General features: G+C 43.0%; 1 protein-coding gene across 1 annotated transcript in view; it reads right to left on the minus strand.

Moving 5' to 3' along the window:
- LOC137648611 (uncharacterized) overlaps nucleotides 1-22,076 on the minus strand; it is a 234,531-nt gene that overhangs the window by 15,267 nt on the left and 197,188 nt on the right. Inside the window, exon 5 of the mRNA XM_068381543.1 lies at nucleotides 6,809-7,024. Coding sequence (XP_068237644.1) covers nucleotides 6,809-7,024 — 216 coding nt within the window. The remainder of the gene's footprint in view (nucleotides 1-6,808; nucleotides 7,025-22,076) is intronic.

The following is a 22,076-nucleotide window of genomic DNA, read 5'->3' on the forward strand; positions in this document are numbered from 1 at the left end:
TAGCACTGGCTATATATGGAACTTTTGTATTTATTCAGGTAAAAACACAACATTTTTGGATAAATACAAGAATCTTTCTGTGACATCTAGAGTTGTTATGTCTCTTATGGATCCTCTTTTAGGAAAGGGATATTGTCTTTATACAGACAATTTTTATACTAGTCCCACACTCGCAGATATGCGTGTTGACAATGAAACTGAAACTGTTGGCACTCTGAGACACACGAGAAAAGATGTGCCAGCATTTATAAAAAATGCTAAACTAAAAAAAGGTGAAACCGTAGCAGCATTCCGAAACAAATCAATGGTGTTGAAATGGAAAGACAAGAAAGACGTATGTGTTCTGAGTACTCTACACGATGATTCCATGAAAATTGTAAAATCTAGGAGAGGACATGAAAAGTCTAAGCCAAAAGCAATTGAGGACTATAATAACAATATGGGTGGTGTTGATTTATCAGATAATCTTATGGTACATTTTTCAACAGCAAGAAACAGGCTGAAAAAGTATTACAAGAAGGTATTTCGGCACATGCTAGACATGTGTCTCCTAAATGCTTTCATTACGTACAAAATACTTGGTGGAAAGTTTCCAAGACGGGAGTTTATACTGATGCTAGCTGAAAGAATGGTGTCTACATATGCAAGAAGAAATAAGGATGCAATAAGAAGACCAACAAGACTTGTTGCAAAGCCTTCACGCTTATTTGAAAGACATTTCCCTGAATATTGCCCTCCTACCGAAAAAAAAGCAAAAACCACTAAGGAAATGTGCTCTTTGCAGGAAAAATAGCAAAAGGAAGGAAACATCCTACTGGTGTAAAGAATGTGATGTTGGTTTGTGTGCAGCACCATGTTTCAAAGAATGGCACACACAGGAATAAATAGAACTGGAATATGAGAGGAGCAAAGAGATGAATGTCCCCCTTTGTGTTTTTTTTTCTTTTCTCTTCCTTGATGTCGGCTACCTCCCATAATTGGGGGAAAGTGACATGGTATATAGATAGAATAGGAATACAAAATAATAAATATGTTTTGTTCATGATTAAATTAAAAATGTTTATTTGCAATTTTCTTTATTTCCTCAGATATTTTCTACGTAATTTGTTCATTATTTCAACAATGACTGAATGTGTATATTTATGCCAAAAAAATAAGAAAATAAATATAAAAAATCATAAAAGAAAAGTAAACAAGTTCATAAGAAATGAATAATACAAAAATATAAGAAATCATGCATTTTTTTTTTACCTAATTTCTTCATTATTTCAACAATAACTAAATGAGTATATTTATAAAAAAAAAAAAGAAATAAGAAAAGAAATACAAAAAAATAATAAAAAAAAAAAAGTAAACAAGTTCATAAGAAATGAATAATAAAAAAAAATGCATCAAGAAGATGAGACCGCATGGTCTAAGCTTAAGCGCCAATCCGCTGGATAGGGGTTGACGCTCACAAAGCGAAAACGGTCAGGGAGAGGGACGGTTAACAGGTTAATAGCCCTTCACACAGTCATAACTGTGCCCTCCCCTCCTTGCAGCTAGAGAACTTCCTGAACGATGTGCACTTGCATAGCCTCCAACTTCTGCAAGTCATTCATTGTGAGCTCCTCTTGGTGCTCCTCGAGAAGGTCATTAATATCGTCTTTATCGATGACCAGCCCCAAGGACCTGCTGAGTATAACGATTTCCTCAATGTCAGGTTGCGGAACAGGTTCGGAATCATCAATGGTTTTGGCTTCAGTTAGGCCTACGTCAAATCCCTCAAAGTCTCGTGCAGAGACAGCATTAGGCCAAAGCTTCTTCCACAAGGAGATCTAGGTACAGTGGAACCTCTACACACGAACGTATCTACATCCGAATTTTCCAACATCCAAAGTAAAAATCCGAGCAATTTTTCGACTCTACACCCAAATTTTATTTCGACACATGAAGTAAGCGGTTGTATCCGAATTTTTCGACACGCGAAGTACAATTCGAACACGTTCCTACTCTACACCCGAATTTTTTTTCAACACCCGAAGTAAACAATACCCCTGCACGTAGATGGTACTCATAGCGCCGGATGTATTTTTTATTTGCGCCGATAGAAGGCAGCATTTCTACCTCGGAGGGACCCTCAATTAGCGTGGCTTGGGACATTCCTCTGTTCTCGTCGGCTTCGTGTGGTTGTGCCCTGTGCGTTCTGCTATTAACTGTGTTTTAATCATGATTTTTTACGTTCATCCTTTTACGGTATTTTGCGTAAATCATGGGTCCTAAAAGGCTTAGTTTCGCAAGTGGTAGTGATAGTGGTGAGAAAAGGAATAAGGAAATGCTTTCTTTAGAAGTAAAGCAAGGAATTATTGAAAAGCATGAGAGAGAGAGAGAGAGAGAGAGAGAGAGAGAGAGAGAGAGAGAGAGAGAGAGAGAGAGAGAGAGAGAGAGAGAGAGACTCTAAAAACATGAATCACGTTTTGAGTGTGAGTGAACTTGCAAAAGAACATCACGACAAACTTACTACAGAGGAGCTCAAGGAACTCCATGCTATGTCTGAGCACGAGTGATGACGAGGAAGGGATCGAGGAGGTAGAACATGTGTTAGGTTCGGCGCAAATAAAAGAGGTGTTAGGAAAATATCAAGACGTGGTCGACTTCATCGACAAATACCATCCAAAGAAATTGCAGGTTTGTCATGTAGTTGTGCAGTTTGATGATGTTTCCCTAACTTATTTTCAAAACATTCTGAAAAGCTGTACCAAGCAACTTTCTATCGATAGCTTCTTTAAAAAAACTACGAAGCGAACTCGTGATGAAGAGGAAGGAAGTGGTTCAAAGAAAACGGCAAAGAGTAAAGTGAAAGAAAGTGAAACAAAGAAAACGTCAAAGATTGAAGAGAAAAAAATTCAATCAATTTTAAGTGTAGAGTGAAAGTGATTAAAATTAATCATCAAAAAGAAAAAAAGAAAATGTAAAAAAAAAATATAAAATACAAAAATAAAAAAAATAAATAAGCTAAGTTCACTTAGTGTAAGTTAGAATAAGTTACGGTAGTGTACGTTTATCGTAGTCACCCTCTCTACCTCCTCGCCGCCCGTCAGTCTCCTCTCTGCGTAGCAAGACCAACACCTGCGCTGGACTTTCTAAGGTAAAGTGATGCTAAAAACCCGTTTCTTATTTATTATTTCTTGATAATTATTCTTTTTTACATGTCTATTATCTAATTTAGAGTGCATATTGTCATGTGTAATTATGTGCAGTAATTTATTAAGGAGTTATCATAGGTTTTTGGGCTCAACCACGGATTAATCCTATTTCAATGTATTCTTATGGGAAAATTCGTTTCTACATTCGAACATTTTCTACATCCGGTCTGTTGTGGAACTGATTAAATTCGTATGTAGAGGTACCACTGTACGATTCAAAACCTCCTGCCAAGCTTGATCAATGAGTCGGAGGCATATCACAATATCAAAATGCTTCTTCCAAAATTTACGCAGGGTGAGGTTTGTGCGCTCAGTGATTTCAAAACATCTCCTGAAGAGATTTTTCGTATAGAGCTTCTTAAAGTTCGAAATCACTTGCTGATCCGTGGGCTGGAAGAGAGGGGTGGTGTTAGGTGGAAGGTAGAGAACCTTGATAAAGGAACACTCCAGAAGGATATCTTCCTCGAGGCCAGGAGGGTGAGCAGGAGTGTTGTCCAAGATCAGTGACATTTCAGAGGGATGCACTTCTCTTCCATACATTTTCTTACAGTCGAACTGAAATTGAGTTTTGCCCACTCAACAAACAACAGTCTCATTACCCAAGCTTTTGCATTAGCCCTCCACATAACGGGAAGCTTCTCCTTGAGCACTTTGTGGGACTTGAAGGCTCAAGGAGTCTCCGAATGATACACCAGTAGGGGCTTGACCTTACAATTCCCAATGGCATTTGCACAGAGTGCAAGGGTAAGCCTGTTCTTCATAGGCTTATGCCAGGGCAGCTTCTTCTCTTCCACCGTGATGAATGATCGACGAGGCATTTTAACCCAAAAAAACCCAAGTTTGTCACAATTAAAGACTTGCTGGGGACTGTAGCCTTCTTGGATAGTCAATTCCTCGAATGTCTTAACAAAGAATTCAGCGGCTTTCGTGTCCAAGCTGGCAGCCTCCCCATGCTGCACCACCGAATGAATGCCAGACCATCTTTTGAACTTTTCAAACCACCTGCATGAAGCGTTAAATTCTGGAGGTGCCTGCTGCGATATCCCTTTTCGTGCATCATCTTCGGCCTGAGAACGCACCACCGAAAATGGTGCTGGCATTGTAGCAGATTATCATCTCGGTAATCATGTCTCCAGCAATTTCTTTGTCCTTAATCCAGAGGAGAAGCAGTCCCTTCATCTCATCATGGTTGTGGCTCCTCTGCCTATCCTCTGCCTATCGTCGACGGATTTCGGCCATATTCCTTAGTGATCATACTTAACTGCATGCCAGCCTCATATTACTTGATTGTCTCACGCTTCGTCTCCATAGAAAGCATCCTCTTCTTCTTTCTTTGAACATCAGCAATATTCTTAGGACCTATAGCTAATACTGTAAGCATTGAATAATGCAACAGGATAACTATAAGTATGAAAGCGAAATCACCAACACGAATTCAATGTGAACAATAGTATTGCCAAAACGAAATGGTCAAGGAATAGTGATAGATAGATGCACAATGGGAAAAATGTTGACCAATAGGAGAGCAGGATCTTAAGGTAGTAACTAGCATTAAAGTAGGGAGATAACCAGGACGATGCTGGCGAGTTTAGTTTTGCGGTGCACAAATTTTAAAGATTATTTTCTCGGTAGCTGGGCGAATGTCATTTCGTATCATGAGGGTTTTTTCGTCGTATGAGGCGACTTCCATATCGATTTATCACTATATTATTTCAGACAGACTTGTGATGTCATCACAGTGAAAAAGTGGCTATAAAGTCGAACAGTCGTAAGCACATAGGTCATAAGTCAATGACTACCTGTATAGTTATTCCAAGAGAAATCAAATCTGTTACCCTTCTATATGTGATAGGCCTCCTGCTTCTCCAAATAAGCATGTCTATAATCATAATTGAACCAGGGTTTGTCTTTTACTCTGTATTTTAACACACATAAAGCGATATGCCTATCAATAACATTGACCAGATTCTCATTCAAGAGAACGAGCTCAACACTTACACAGTACAATTATAACCTATTCAAATGCAAAAGATCACTCAAAGTGTCATTCCACTCTGCTTGAGAATTTATATAGATCTTACATGAGAATGAAACATCAGGGATAGGCTGCTTGGTCTTGATTACTAATGAAACCGAGGCATGATCAAACATCCCAACTGAAGAACCAACATAGGAGAAGTAGAAAATAAACCTCATTGCAGAGAATCTTTAGTATTATCTGCAACGAGTTGTTCTAATATCCTTTTAGGGAAATAAAACCTACATGGTAAGGACACCAAACTAATTACCAACTTATACAGGAGTCAACATTAATAACAATCTTACACCATGTATAGAAATAGAGAGAAGAGTGCACCAGGGTTGTATTTTGTCCCCAGATCTATTTGCAATATATGGGGAAATCATCTTGAAAAACATAATAGGTGTGGAAGGGATTAATTAGTATTGGAAGAGTTAATATAAATATTTGTTATGCAGATGATACTGTACAGTGATCATTGCTGACACTGCAGAAAATTTACAGCGACTTCTGGATACAGTAAACACACGGTGAATTAATGGAAATAGGAAAAAATGTAAGAAAAACTGAAGTGGTAGTGGTATCAAAGACCCCAGAACCCCCAATATGCAACCAACATAACAATAAAGGAATAAAACAGTCAAACACCTTTGTTTACCTGGGTAGTATGATAACTCAAGATGGGAGAGTAAAACAAGAAATAGAGAGGAGAATCCTGATAGCCAAAAATGCCTTTAAAACATGAAAAATTTACTGACAAATAATAGAATTGGTGCAAAAAACAAGAATTAGATCTTATGATAGGTCCACCCATATGTATGGATCAGAGAACTGGACAATAACAAGAGAACTAGGAAACAAGCTAAATGCAGCAGAGATGGGGATTTATAGGAAGCTGCTCAGAATATCTTGGAGGGACAGAGTAACAAATGAGGATGTAATGACAAGACTTGGAGGGCAGAGAGCAATAGTAAAAGGAAATAAAAAAGAGACAACCGAGTTTTGTTGGGCACATCGTAAGAAGAGAGAAAATAGAGCACTTATATCTCCCTGGGAGGATAGAGGGGAGGAGATCGAGGGGGAGGCAGAGGACAAAGTAGATGGACAGTATTGTGGTGGGCTTGGGAGGGTAATTATACACCAAATCAAGTGATACAAATGGCTAGAGACAGGGAGAGGTGGAGGCGACTGACTCCAAACGTCTAGGACATGGCACTTCAATAAGTATATAAGTAAGGTTTTACTGCCAAGAGGGAGAACTGGGTATAATCCTGGATGATTTGAATTTCCCCTATATTTTATATCAAGTATAGTTTGACTTTAAATACTTTATTACAGTTTCAGCAAACTGTAAACTACTTGTAACACACAAACTTTTGCCATAGTTTTATTTGTTCAATCCTATTAGCTACATAGTCATATGTTGAACTCTATCATGAAATGCTAGGGTACATGACCTGATAAATTTAGGTTGTTAATTGTAAAATTACTGAATAATTGTAGATTGTTATAAAATGTACCTATATGAAAAATGTGTTTTCCCCAAAGTAAACACTGTTGAAATATTTCAATTATAAAGACAAAAATGTTAAATTATACAAACCTGAAAACCATCTATAGTGTTAATATTTATATTCAGCCGGTTACTAAATCCAGTAAGTTCTTTTTCAAGATGACTTTTTTGACACTGGTATGGGGTGATGACCCCAATCTTCATTTTTGCTACTTGTGATTCTATAGAATCAAGTATCAGACGAACCACTTGGCACTCCGTTGGATTGAAGAGTTCATTTCGGGAACTTCTTTGCTCCTGGGAATTCTGCAAAATGAAAGTTGGGCATTATGCTACTTACTTATAATTTCATCAACTCTCATTCTAAAACTGATAAAAATTTAAATCATTAAGATTCTTTTTTATGATACTCATGCAGGGACAGAGAATAGCTTTGTCTGTAAGAACAAATTTCTTAAATACCATGGCAAAATTATTTGTATAACATTTACATTAAAAATTCTTATAATATCACAAATTTTAAGTAATTTGTATTTTTCCTAACATACTTACCGAGAACTACTTTCTTAGGAGGTACCTGGAATCTCCTCTCAACCGACCAGAGTTTTGTGTAGTCTACCATACTTCCGTTTTCTGTGGGGACTAACTCAGGCGTAAGAACGTGCCCTGAGGGTAGTCCTGAGCTAGGTCGGCGTTAACTTGGGTCTCGCTCGTCAGTAAGTTCCTGGATGGTACAAAAGGTCTTCAAGGGCAGTAAGGCACTCGGGGAAGGTAGGGAGGGCCATTACCCGAAAGTAGTTCTCGGTAAGTACAGTATGTTAGGAAAAATACAAATTACTTAAAATTTGTGATTTGTTCTAACACAGAGACTTACCTCGAACTACTTTCTTAGGAGACTTACACTTTAGGAGGTGGGAGTGTCTTCCTGAACTTCAGACCAAGCTAACCGGACGTCCAGGAACCTAGATGTGAACTAGGTTGCAAAATATATACGGAAAACAAAACGTAGGGAAAACTATATAAAGAGCTCATGTTAGTGTCTAAGTACTTACCCTTTAAAAAATTCCATGATGCTGAGTCCTGTGGCGAAGTTGTAGAGACGTGTCTTCTTCGGGTTGTATGTGGGGTTATCTCCGAGCAGGGAAAGGAAAAAAGGGACAAGGGTGAAAGGGAACGAACCTGTGTCTCTTGGTTTTGCTATCCACGATTGTACCTGGGGCTTCACCGTTAAATCGCTTGGAGCGCGGAGATGACTGTCCCAATAGAGAAACCGTCTAAAGACCTCCTCGAGCAGTCCTTGAGGTAATGCGTTGTGAAGGTCGACTGGTTCGACCAGGTGCCTGCTCTAAGGATCTGGCCCACTGCCATGTTTCTCTCAAAAGCTAGAGAAGTACTTAGACCCCTAATGTCATGGGGCCTGGGATTACTTGGCAGGGGCAGTCCCTCATCATTATAGGCCCTGACAATAACCCGTCTCAGCCAAAAGAAGATGGTATTCTTAGATACCTGCTTTTTCTTAACACCCGTGGAGACAAAAAGATTTTTGATACCAGGGCGGAGATGGGCAGTCCTCTCAAGGTACTTTCTCACGGCACGGACGGGGCACAACTTCAAATTTTCTGGATTCCCTGTCCTAGGAATGGCCGGCATTGAAAAGCCCTCGAACTTAGGGTCCCAGACCGCTGGATTCTGAGTCTTTGCCACGAAAGAAGGGACGAACTTGAGGGAGATTTCCCTCCACCCCTTCGAATGAGAGAGGTCGTAAGACAACCCATGGATCTCTCCTACTCTCTTACCAGAGGCCAAGGCCAACAAGAAGACTGTCTTGAGAGTGAGATCCCTGTCCACTATGTCCTTCAGGGGTTCAAACGGCGGACCACTTAACATTTTCAATACCCTTGCCACGTCCCACTGCGGCACCCTGGAGGCCTGCGGAGGGCAAGCTTGTTCGAAGCTCCTGATGAGCATAGATATGTGCCTAGAGGCGCCCAGATCAATGCCCTTCAGAAGGAAGACTTGGCCCAAGGCTGCACGGACTCCTTTGATGGCCGGAATTGACATGCCCACTTAGTCTCTGAGATGCACTAGAAAATCCGCAATATCTGGGACCGAGGCTTTGAGAGGCTTGAGGTTCTTTGAGGCACACCATTTTGTAAAAGTAGCTCATTTTGCTTGGTAGACCGCTGCTGAAGACCGTCTCAGATAACGTGACATCTTTTCTGCAGTACCTGTTGAATATCCTTCCTTCCTCAGGAGCCGCTCGATAGTCTCCAGGCGTGAAGGCGAAGAGACTGAGGATCGTCGTGGAACCTTTGGAAGTGTGGCTGCCGTAGAAGATCTGGCCTGTCGGGCAGAGGCCACGGGGGAAGACATGCCAGGTCCCTTAGATCCGCTCCCTCTCCGGCCACCAGGGCGCTACCAAAGTCATCTTTAAGTTTCGGGCCGTCCGTACTCTGTTGAGCACTTGCCTGATCAATGCAAATGGGGGAAAAGCTTACACGTCGAGGTTGTCCCATTTGTGTTGAAAAGCATCTTCCAACGCTGCCTTTGGGTCTGGGACAGGAGAACAAAATACGGGGAGTTGTGTGTTCAGTCTGGTTGCAAAGAGATCCATCACCGGCGAGCCCCATTTTTGAATGCTGAGTCTGGCTACTTCTGGGAAGAGGGACCACTCTGTTCCCACTACTTGTCCCATCCTGCTGAGGCCGTCGGCTAGGACGTTCTTTTTGCCTGGAATAAACCTTGCTGAAATCACGATCTGTTCCGACTCGGCCCAATCCAGGATCTCCAAAGCGAGATCGCACAACTCCTTCGATTTTAGACCTCCGTGTTTCTTTATGTACGCTACTACAGTGGCGTTGTCGCACATCAACGCCACTGTGTTTCCCCTCAGAAGATCTACGAACTGTAGGCAAGCTTCTCGGACTGCCTTCATCTCTAGGACGTTGATGTGCTGACCTTTCTTCTCGTCCGTCCAAGTTCCTCTCGTTGTCTCATTGAGGAGATGTGCCCCCACCCCTCTTTGGAGGCGTCTGTGAACAGAAGCATCTCGGGAGGCTCGGTTGCGAAGGGCATCCCCTTGAGAGTATTCGACCGACACAGCCACCACTCTAGAGAGTGTATTGTCTCCAGCAGGACGGGGATTAATTTGTAGGGCGAGTCCACTTGGTTCCAGAGCCCCTTCAGGTTCCATTGGATGCTCCTGAGCCTGAGCCTCCCTTGGGGAACGAGTTTCTCCAATGACACTAGATGCCCTATTAACCTTTGCCAGTCTTTGGCTCTCCCGGGTTGCCTCGAAAGGAAAGGCAGGAGGATCCGTTCCAGGTTGTTCAACCATTCCTCCGACAGAAAGGCCCTCACTAGTCGGGAGTCCAGCATCATCCCCAAGTAGGTCATCCTGGTGGAAGGAGACACATTCGATTTCTCCAGGTTGATCGTGATACCCAGATCCTTGCAGAATTGAATTAGTTTTACTCCTTGCTCCTTCAAAACTTCCTCTGAGGAGGAAAGGAATAACCAGTCGTCCAGGTATCGAATGAGGTGAATACCCCGCTCGTGACCCCACACAGAAACTGTCGTGAAGACTCTCGTGAATACCTGGGGAGCTGTTGACAAACCGAAGCAGAGGGTCTTGAACTGCAGGATCTGGGAACCCCACTTCACCCGGAGAAACTTCCTGCTTGAGGGGTGGATCGGGATTTGAAAGTATGCGTCCTTGAGGTCTATGGACATCATGTAGTCCCCTTCCCTTAAGGACTGCAAGACCGACTTCGGGGTGTCCATTTTGAAGTCCGTCTTGCAAACAAACTTGTTGAGGGCTGACAGATCTATTACCGGTCTCCAACCCCCTGTCGCTTTCTCCACCAGAAAAAGATGACTGTAGAAGCCTGGGCCCGGATGTAGGACCACTTCCACCGCACCTTTCTCCATCATAGTTGAAACTTCCTCCTGAAGGGCCGCCCTCTTCAAGGGGTCCTTGGGTGCTAGCCACTCCGCCAGACTGGCTGGGATCAAAGGTGGAGGTTCTGTTAGGAACGGGAGTCTGTACCCTTCCTTCAGTACGGATACTGTCCAGGGCTCCGCACCGTGGGCCCTCCATGCTTGCCAAAAAAGTCTGCGGCATCCCCCAACCTGAGGCTTGGGCAGGAGTAGGGGGCCTCCCACTCTATCTCCTTCTGGAGGAGAGGCCTGAACGCCCTCTCCTGGACGCTGAGTAGGCCGTCCTATAAGAGGCAGACGCTGCTGGGGCTCCTCTACGGGGGGGGGGGGGGGGGCTGCAGTGGTTGAGCCCAAGAGGTAGATGGAGCGTCTCTCCTCATCTGGCTAGGAGAGGCATGAGAAGTAGAGGGGCCATCCGATGTTGTCCTCCTGTAAGTGGGCCTCCTCACGGAGTGGGGTCTGGGTGCACCCAATTCCTTCTTTTTCAAGACCTTTTCCATGACCTCCTCCAACTGTTTCAACGGAAACAGGGAGTCACCCCACACAGGCAGGCTCCTCAAAGCCCTTGCCTCTCTGTCAGGGATTTTCCGGGAAAGCTTGGCTAAGACCGTATCCCTTTTCCTAAGCACCCAGTTGGCTGACAGGGCAAGAGACTGCAAAGTCAGGAACTTTAAGGTCTTTCCCCCGGAGATGATGAGTTCCTTCAGGAGGTCTTGGTTCGCAGGGTCTGTCAAGTCATAGGTGGCTTGAACACCTACCAGAGTGGAGGCCCACCAGTCCAACCAGGAGGCGACGTGGACTAAGTCCTTGGACATCTCCTCCATCATCGAAGCCTCCGACTTTGAAAAACAAATCGGGGCTGATGCGGCTCTGTCTTCCGGGGCACCCTGACTCAACACTTCAAGGGAAGACTCTATTTTGCAGGCTCCCGGTCGCTGCCCTTCTGGTACATAAAACCTACTCTGGGACCTGAGTCCCTGGAGTAACTTTGAGGAACTCTGGGACTTGGGGGCTTCGGCATTGCCCGCCACAACCTTGTCCACGTGGGCACGGCCCAGGACCAAATCCCTGGCCACAGGCAGCGCCAGGGAGGGTTTCTGCTGCACGGGGGCCTCCATCAGTCGATTAAGGCTGGAACGCCAGGCATCCTCGTCGGCGGGAACAGGTTCCTCGATCCGGTGATGCCTCCGTATTAGACCTATCACCCTCCGATATGCCGAGTCCTCTGTTGGGGAACCTTCACTGTCGCCAGCAACACCCTCCGTCTGAGGCCGAGGTGACGGCTCGGACTCGACGGGCACCTCCCTGTGGTGGTAACGGTCTGTGCCGACGGGAACCTCCGCACTAGACCTGGGTGTCGGGACGGGAATCGCCGTGTCGGCGAGGACTACCGTCCGTAATACGTCTTTGGGCAAAGAGGGTGAGACTTCCGTGGGCTGGCCCGACGGAGGAAGCCGTCCCTGCGAGTCCAAGGGCCGAGTCAACTGTGCTGACCCGACTAGGCTGCCCGTCCGAAAGCACGGCTCCCCCCGCTGGGCGGGTTGAGCCGGAAGATTCGCGGCCTTACGCCTACCTGAAGAGGCCTTCTCGCTCTGTACCCTGCGAGGGTCATATTTATGCCTGGCAGAGGGCCTACGTGGAGAACCGTCTCTGGGCCGGCAACTCGGAGAACGCGGAAACTCGTCGAAGTCCTCGACCCTCCTGCGGGGAACGAAGACCCATTCACCATTGGGGGACCTACTCCTCCTGTACTTCCTCCTCGGTGACCTGGAACGTCTTCTGTTATACCCTGAACGTGACCTCGAACGGGAGCGCCTGCTCCTGGATCTCTCCCTCCTTCGACGGCGCCTCCTCCTCGCTTCACCCTCCGAAGAGACCGATGAGCCGGCCTCCGAAGACCCCGACGATACTGCATAACCCGCCCGACGGGCAGGCTCAGGGGCAACGGAGGTCTTCGCGAACTGTTGAGTTCCAGAGGTCGAGGGTTGCAAAAACGAGTCAGGAACCGCCGACAGAGGGGCTGGAAGGGAGGTCGGCCGCACCACGCTGGGGAAACAGGAATCTAGGCCATCCTCCATCCTCAACGGGGACCTACTTGGGGTTTTCGGGAGCTTCCACCCGAAGGGCTCCCCTACCGTCGAGTCCAACCTATCCTGGACGCCATCAGCTGCTGAGGTACCTGAAACACAGGCCCAAGACGCGGGCGAAGAGACAGGAACAGTATTACTCCACATGGGGTCATCGGAGGAGACGTGCCCCCCAATCACAAGGGCAGAGTCTCCAAGACCCCCAGACAAAGCACTTTCAGGCCCCCCACTAGCCTGTGAAGATTCAGCAACCCCCACATCATGAATATTAGACTCTTGGGGAAGAGCCATCGGCACCTTCCCCGCAACGGACTTACCTCGTCCCCTACCCTGGGTAGGGGAAGAAGGAACAGAAACCTTGTCAGACCTTCCACCTGGCGACGGCAATGGCGAAGAGATGCTCGCCTTCCTGGGGGACCGTTTAGAGGACTTCTTTTTCTTTGTGCTAAAACGAACCCACTGGATCTCACTCCAGCTAACACACTCCGGGCACGTATCTGTCGGCGAGCACACTCTACCCCTACAGGAAGAGCAAAGGTAATGCAGGTCAACCTCCGGCTTGGATAGGAACGCTCCACACGACTTCCTTGCTCTAGATCCCAGGACAACGGCGGGCCTGCTCCATCACAACACAAAACCACAAGACACAGGCACGAAGGGAAAGGATAAGGAATACACTTGGGGAAGCACAAGGGAATTACGCGAACACGCGAGAACACAAGGGAAAGCACAGAGATACCACGCGGGAACCACGTGGGACACACGAGTCGAGGACACAAAGGGTCGCAAGAGAATGGAGAGCGACGGGATGGTATCACGACGCGACCAGAGAACTTACTGACGAGCGAGACCCAAGCTAACGCCGACCTAGCTCAGGACTACCTTCAGGGCACGTTCTCCTTACGCCTGAGTTAGTCCCCACAGAAAACGGAAGTAGGGTAGACTACACAAAACTCTGGTCAGTTGAGAGGAGATTCCAGGTACCTCCTAAGAAAGTAGTTCAAGGTAAGTCTCTGTGTTGGAACAAACTATTATTAACAGGCATGCCTAATTGGTTTTATTTTCAAATTGTGAAAAGCTACATAAAAATTTACCTTTAATACTTTAATACGTAAATAAAACCCATCCTAGAGCATTTGATTAAAATAAATCTTATAGGTTAAATAATATCTTTGTGATGTCATTATACACGCCAGGTGGCCTCAACCCATTGATCCCTTATGTTCTTCTGGAATTTATCATAGCAAAAGCTCTAAGAATTGTAAGAATAAAAAATGAACAACGGGTAAAAGCATAGATGCTAAATTTTATGAAAATTATATTTTTGTTAGAATTGTTTTTAAATCATTATGAGAAAATAGATACACACACAAATTTTTATTTAAGTATACTAAATTGAATAAATGGTTACTTTTACTGGCACATTTAAAAGGTTTAAAGGTTATTCTTAGATTTCAAATCCAGAAAAAACACTTAGTCTTATCAAATTATCATAAAACTTCCTGAGTACTTTTAGTTATATCACTTATTCTTTCAATGTAATGAAAAAACTAATTCTTAAACTAAAACTAATTATTTTGGTATTTAACCCAAATTCAAGAACTGTTTATTCCTAAACAAACAGCTTTGACTAAAATGAAAAAATAAATAAAATAAATACTTTTTCTGCCATGCCAGGAATTGGTAAATAGAATGGTATTGTAAAATGCTATATTACAGCAACTGCTTTCTTGAATTCTCATTCATCTTTAGCATCAGTAACTCTGTAAACTATCATAGCCACTGTCAGTGGTGAGGCGGGTACTGAATGACACATTGCTCTGCTTTTAAAGACACTGGCTATCATTCAAAATGGTTAAACATGTCCATCAATAAATTAAAACTCCTCTAAACAGTTATCTTTGATTCAAATTTAGTAGCATTCAAACAAAGGTCTAATCAACCTCCATCTGCATACTGTCTGAACGAGGATAACCATTTAACACCAATACGAGGCCGTGGATCCGCTCCATTAACCACCAATACAAGGCCGTGGATCCGCTCCATTAACCACCAATACGAGGCCGTGGATCCGCTACTCAAGCTATATACAAAGTTTGTCACCATCGGATATGCTTGCTCACTTACTCTACAATAACATTTCAATGTCTATTTGTTTTGCTGCTGATTACAGAATAAATGTTTCAAGTTTACTTTATTTTCAATTGTATTTCCCTCTAAAAAAAAAGAAATATTTTTTCCATTCATTGTGAGGTGATTACAGAATAATTTTTCAGAAATTTGATTTATATCATTGTCTCTAAATAATGGTAAAGCACTATGATTTTATATCATTAACTTTTTATTCATTTAAGCGACTATGTTATTCCGTAGTAATTCCACGATAAATAGCAATCGAAAGATATAAAACTACTTGTCAGGAATAGGTAGTGTAGTAGGTTGGCCAGGGCACAAGCCACCCGTTGAGATACTGACGCTAGACAGTTATAGGGTCTTTCGACTCTTCAGACAGAACTATAATGGATCCTTCTCTCTGGTTAAGGTTCACTTTCCCTATGCCTACACATACACCGAATAGTCTGGTCTATTCTTTACAGATTCTATTCTGTTCTCATACACCTGACAACATTGAGATTACAAAACAATTCTTCTTCACCCAAGGGGTTAACTACTGCACTGTAATTGTTCAGTGGCTACTTTCCTCTTGGTAAGAGTAGAAGACCCTCTTTAGCTACAGTAAGCAGCTCTTCTAGGAGAAGGACACTCCAAAATCATACCATTGTCCTATAGTCTTGGGTACAGCCATATCCTCTGTACCATGGTCCTCTACTCTTGGGTTAGAGTTCTCTTGCTTCAGGGTACAGTCAGGCACACTATTCTATATAATTTCTCTTCCTCTTGTTGTAAAGTTTTATAGTTCATATATAAAATATTTATCTTAATGCTGTTACTGTTTTTAGAATATTTTATTTTTCCTTGTTTCCTTTCCTCACTAGGCTATTTTCACTGCTGCAGCCCCTGGGCTTATAGCATCCTGCTTTTCCAACTAGGATTGTAGCTTAGCAAGTGATAATGATAATAATAATAATAATAATAATAATAATAATGGACCTTACGTTAAAAAGAAATGTAATAAAAATATCCATTTGTTTCCTTTCACACAAGAAGTATTCTATAATGTATAATTATAAGGTATACAATAAATAAAAAACTTATCTTCTGATGACAAAAGAAACATGTTTCTGAGAGAGAGAGAGAGAGAGAGAGAGAGAGAGAGAGAGAGAGAGAGAGAGAGAGAGAGAGAGAGAGAGAGAGAGAGAGAGAGAGAGAGAGAGAGAGAGATTACAAGGATTTTGGATGTCTCAAAGATTTTTTAGTCCATCCGTAGAGACTCCATTTACTCTTTGGTAGAGCGATTTACTTTAAGCATTTAGAGTTCTCATGATCTTGTCTAAATTATTCTTGAACTCGTTTACCGTGTTATTGTTTACTACATCCGCTGGAAGTCTATCCCAAGTATTTGCTATTTTATATGTAAAGAAATTGTCACATTGAGTGGTGCTGTATCTTTTCAATTCCAGTTTGTATCCATTACCTCTGGACTGATTTGTGCTAAGCATGAATAGATTGTTGTAATCTACACTTGTTATTCCTTTAAGAATTTTGAATGCCTCCATTAACTGTCCCCTTAGTCATCAAGTTTGTAGATCAAATAAGTTCAAATGTTCCATCCTCAGTCTATATCCAAATTGCCTTAGTGTTGGAACTAGTTTGGTGGCCCTAGCTTGTACTGCTTCCAGTCTATCTATATCCTTCTGAATACCTGGAGCCCAGAATTCGACTCTGTATTCTAGATGGGGTCTTACTAGTGATGTGAACAAGTGTAGAACAGTGCCTTTGTTTCTAGCGACATTAGCAAGACCTCGTTAATGCGGTTTCTTGCTTCGCGGTTTTAGTTTTTCGCGGCCAAGTAAGAGAAAAAAAATTCTTTGTTCCAACATACGATCGTTTTAACATACAAAGCAGCTCCCGGAACAAATTAAGATCATATGTAGAGGTACTACTGTATTTCCATTCCTATTTTTCATTCCTTCTTCTCGTATTTCCCAAATTCATTGATTTCGCTAATTCATTTGAATTAGGACAGATGTGGCGGAGGAAATGTGCAAGGAGAAGGAACTTGGCTACCTCCCCCCTCTCATCTCTTTGTCATAATGTTTCGTCCTTCTCTCTCCCTTTTGTTTCCCTTCATTGTATCTAATAATAATGCATGTATAATTCACATTTTAGTACTGTATTTATAATCGCAGAAATATTATACTGTAGAAAGTTGCCATAAGGAACTTCCATCACGACAACATGGCTATCTCACCCAAAAATAGATTTTTCCTACGTCAAAATCCCTTTTATATTTAAAACATAGAGAATTATAATTTTATGCATTGTTTCTATTCAAATCAAATCAAATCAAATCAAATCAACCCAGCCTACTCTGTCGTCAACCTCAAATTTTGGATCAAATAACTCCCATATTATTAAGGTATGCTACCGAAGGATATTTCATATTTGTAAAATAAACAATTCTTACTTGATCTATCATTTTCCAATTAGCAAATTAATTCCAATGGTTTTATTTGAAATGCACTCGCATAATGTTAACCCGAGTTTTTTCATGGTGCCGATACATGATATTTTATAGATTTTTCTCTGTGGTGCTTAATCATAAGGCCTCAATAGAGACTTACCAAAGAAACAAAGATTTCATTTATTACAGAGAGAGAGAGAGAGAGAGAGAGAGAGAGAGAGAGAGAGAGAGAGAGAGAGAGAGAGAGAGAGAGAGAGAGAGATATGAATGATTTGAAGTTTTCTGGCGTCTCTCTCTCTCTCTCTCTCTCTCTCTCTCTCTCTCTCTCTCTCTCTCTCTCTCTCTCTCTCTCTAAATATTCGATTTGTTACAGAAGCATTATCGCATTTTAGAAAATTACGATTATTCAGAAATTTAATTGTGCTTTAATAAAACATTTATGTGTTTTTGTTTTAAATTTTGGGTGTATTTTATCAATCTTAAGTATTTTGGGTGTCGTGATCAGATCAGGTACGGCACCCAAAATATTTAGATTGATAAAATACACCAGAAAATTAAAACAAAAGTACATAAATGTTTTATTCAAGCTCAATTAACTATTTAAATAACCGTAATTTTCTAGAATGCAATAATGCTTCCGAAATGAAATAGAGTGAGAGAGAGAATCAGCAGTTGAAAAGTAATCGAATGCACAGTTTTTGTTTACTTATTTAAAGAAAACAATTAAGAGTCTTGAACGAAAACACAGAACACTTACAGTCAGTACAGTTAAGCTGTACTGTAGTGATATTACTGTATATATATTACAGTAATATACAGTACAGTATCAGTGAGTATTAGGTTACAGTACAGTATTACTAAACAGGAACAACTTTAGTTATACAAAACAGTAAGGGGATGATGACGACTCGGTAAACTTTGCCCTAGCACACTACTGTACTGTAACCTTACTTTTAACAACTTGCACATTACTGTTGCTGAGACAGAAAAACAAGCAATGAAATTTCCTCGATTTCGACGAAATGCTTAACGACGAATTGACTTGGGGATAAATTGACCACAGACAAATTGACCATAGACGAATTGACCGGGGACAAATTGGCAGACAATTAATTGCCGTCGACGAATTGACCTGACGCCATAGTGTACATGTGTGCAAATGTACTTGCAGACTGTATAAATTATTATAAACTGTTGTAGAAACCAAATTAAAATTATATTAGGCAGTATTTACTATGTTAATCATCAGCTTGGGCACCCGCTCATGACAGAGGCAGTGACTTTTTAGGTTAGGATAGCCCACCCTAGTGTAGTATTTATTCACAAAAATTTGCTTATCGCACCTTTGTCTATAACCTAACTAACAAGGCTTAACTGTTAGTACTTATAAACTTATATAAAAAAATTTCATGCCATGTCGTCCTCATGGAAGGTTCCTATAAGTAGCTTCCAAGGAATATTTGAACTACTGTGATATTCCCAGAGAATTTACCTTTAGGTCTCCAGAATTCTAACTCCTGGCGCGAATATCCTTAAAAATGTTATTTTTATTAGTAAAATAAATTTTTGAATATACTTACCCGATAATCATGTAGCTGTCAACTCCGTTGCCCGACAGAATTCTATGGAGGGATACGCCAGCTATCACAATACTAGAAGGGGGTGTACTTACCAGCGCCACCTGTGGCCAGGTACTATAGTACTTCTTGTTGACACCTCCTCAATTTTTCCTCGGTCCACTGGTTCTCTATGGGGAGGAAGGGAGGGTCGATTAAATCATGATTATCGGGTAAGTATATTCAAAAATTTATTTTACTAATAAAAATAACATTTTTCAATATTAAACTTACCCGATAATCATGTAGCTGATTCACACCCAGGGGGTGGGTGAAAACCAGTGTACAAGATTAAAGGATAGCTAAGTATCCCATATTTCATATAACAGTTATCTCAAATAACAATGAAATAATAAGTACCTGGTAAGGAAGTCGAATTGAACTGTTACTCTGCCTCTTTTTTAAGTTCGTCTTCCTTACTGAGCGCAGCGTTCCTCTTGGAGGCTGAATCAACTCAAAGGTGCTAAAGTATATAGGGCTGCAACCCCTACTAAAGGACCTCTACACAACCTCTAACCCAGGCGCTTCTCAAGAATGAATTGACCACCCGCCAAATCAAAAGGATGCGGAAGGCTTCTTAGCCTACCGTAACAACCATAAAAACAACAATAAAAGCATTCAAGAGAAAGGTTAAAAAAGGTTATGGGATTAAGGGAATGTAGTGGCTGAGCCCTCACCTACTACTGCACTCGCTGCTACGAATGGTCCCAGGGTGTAGCAGTTCTCGTAAAGAGACTGGACATCTTTAAGATAAAATGATGCAAACACTGACTTGCTCCTCCAATAGGTTGCATCCATTATGCTCTGCAGAGAACGGTTTTTATTAAAGGCCATCGAAGTAGCTACGGCTCTTACTTCGTGGGTCCTTACCTTCAGCAATGCAAGGTCTTCCTCCTTTAAGTGAGAATGGGCTTCTCTAATCAGAAGCCTTATATAATACGAAACCCCGTTCTTGGACATGGGCCTCGAAGGTTTCTTGATGGCACACCATAAGGCTTCTGACTGTCCTCGAATAGGTTTAGACCTATTAAGATAATACTTGAGAGCTCTGACAGGGCAAAGAACTCTCTCTAGTTCGTTACCTACCATGTTGGAGAGGCTAGGTATTTCAAACGATCTAGGCCAAGGACGTGAAGGAAGTTCGTTCTTTGCTAGGAATCCGAGCTGAAAAGAACATGTTGCAGATTCGGTCGTGAAACCAATGTTCTTGCTGAAGGCATGAACCTCACTGACTCTCTTAGCTGTTGCAAGGCAGACGAGAAAAAGAGTCTTGAGGGTAAGGTCCTTGAAGGAAGCTGACTGGAGAGGTTCGAACCTAGGTGACATAAGGAACCTTAAGACTACGTCTAGGTTCCAGCCTGGAGTGGATAGACGACGCTCTTTAGACGTCTCAAAAGACTTAAGGATGTCTTGAAGGTCCTTGTTGGAAGAAAGGTCCAAACCTCTGTGGCGGAGAACTGAAGCCAACATACTCCTATACCCTTTAATCGTAGGGGCTGAAAGGGATCTCTCATTCCTAAGATGTAAAAGGAAGTCAGCTATTTGGGTCACAGAGGTATTGGTAGAGGATACTGAATTGGCTCTACACCAGCTCCGGAAGACTTCCCACTTAGATTGGTAGACTCTACGAGTGGAAACCCTTCTAGCTCTGGCAATCGCACTGGCTGCCTCCTTCGAAAAGCCTCTAGCTCTAGCGAATCTTTCGACAGTCTGAAGGCAGTCAGCCGAAGAGCGTGGAGGTTTGGATGTAACCTGTCTACGTGAGGTTGACGTAGAAGGTCCACTCTTAGAGGTAGAGTCCTGGGGATGTCGACTAGCCATTGAAGTACCTCTGTGAACCATTCTCTTGCAGGCCAAAGGGGAGCAACCAGCGTCAGCCGTGTCCCTTCGTGCGAGATGAATTTCTGCAGGACTTTGTTGATTATCTTGAACGGTGGGAATGCGTAAAGGTCGAGATGGGACCAGTTCAACAGAAAAGCATCCACATGAACTGCTGCAGGGTCTGGAACTGGGGAACAGTACAGCGGAAGTCTCTTGGTCATGGAGGTGGCAAACAGATCTATGGTAGGTTGACCCCACAAGGTCCAAAGTCTGTTGCACACACTCTTGTGGAGGGTCCATTCCGTGGGAATGACCTGATTCCTTCTGCTTAGGCGATCTGCTGAGACGTTCATATTGCCCTGAATGAACCTCGTGACCAAAGTGAGGTTTTGACTTCTTGACCAAATGAGGAGGTCCCTTGCGATCTCGTATAGGCTCCTCGAATGGGTCCCTCCTTGCTTGGAGATGTAAGCCAAGGCTGTGGTGTTGTCTGAGTTCACCTCCACCACTTTGCCTAGCAGGAGGGACTTGAAGTTCAGCAGGGCTAAATGAACTGCTAGTAGCTCCTTGCAGTTGATGTGGAGCGTTCCCTGTTCTTCGTTCCACGTTCCCGAGCATTCCCGTCCGTTCAAGGTCGCACCCCAGCCCGAGTCCGATGCATCTGAGAAGAGATGAAGATTGGGGGTCTGAATAGCCAGCGATAGGCCCTCCCTGAGAAGGAGATTGGTCTTCCACCACAAGAGAGTGGTCTTCATCTCTTTGGTGACTGGGATAGAGACTGCTTCGAGAGTCAAACCCTTGTCCCAATGAGCTGCAAGATGGAATTGAAGAGGGCGGAGGTGGAGTCTCCCTAGTTCGACGAACAGGGCCAGTGAAGAAAGGGTCCCTGTGAGACTCATCCACTGTCTCACCGTGCAACTGCTCCTCTTCAGCATGCTCATGATGCAATCTAGGGCTTGGCTTATCCTTGGGGCCGATGGAAAAGCCCGAAAATCCTGACTCTGAATCTCCATTCCCAGGTACACAATGGATTGGGAGGGAATGAGCTGAGAGTTTTCTATGTTGACTAATAGACCCAGTTCTCTGATTAAGTCCAAAGTCCAGTTGAGACTCTCCAGACAGCGACGACTCGTGGAGGCTCTCAACAGCCAGTCGTCTAAGTAGAGGGAGGCTCTGATGTCCGATAAGTGGAGGAATTTTGCTATATTCCTCATCAGATGCGTGAACACCATAGGAGCTGTGCTTAGGCCAAAACACAGGGCTTGGAATTGGTAGACAACCTTTCCAAAAACGAATCTCAGGAAAGGTTG

The sequence above is a fragment of the Palaemon carinicauda genome, chromosome 1, assembly GCF_036898095.1.
Source record: "Palaemon carinicauda isolate YSFRI2023 chromosome 1, ASM3689809v2, whole genome shotgun sequence".
NCBI classification, from domain to species: domain Eukaryota; kingdom Metazoa; phylum Arthropoda; class Malacostraca; order Decapoda; family Palaemonidae; genus Palaemon; species Palaemon carinicauda.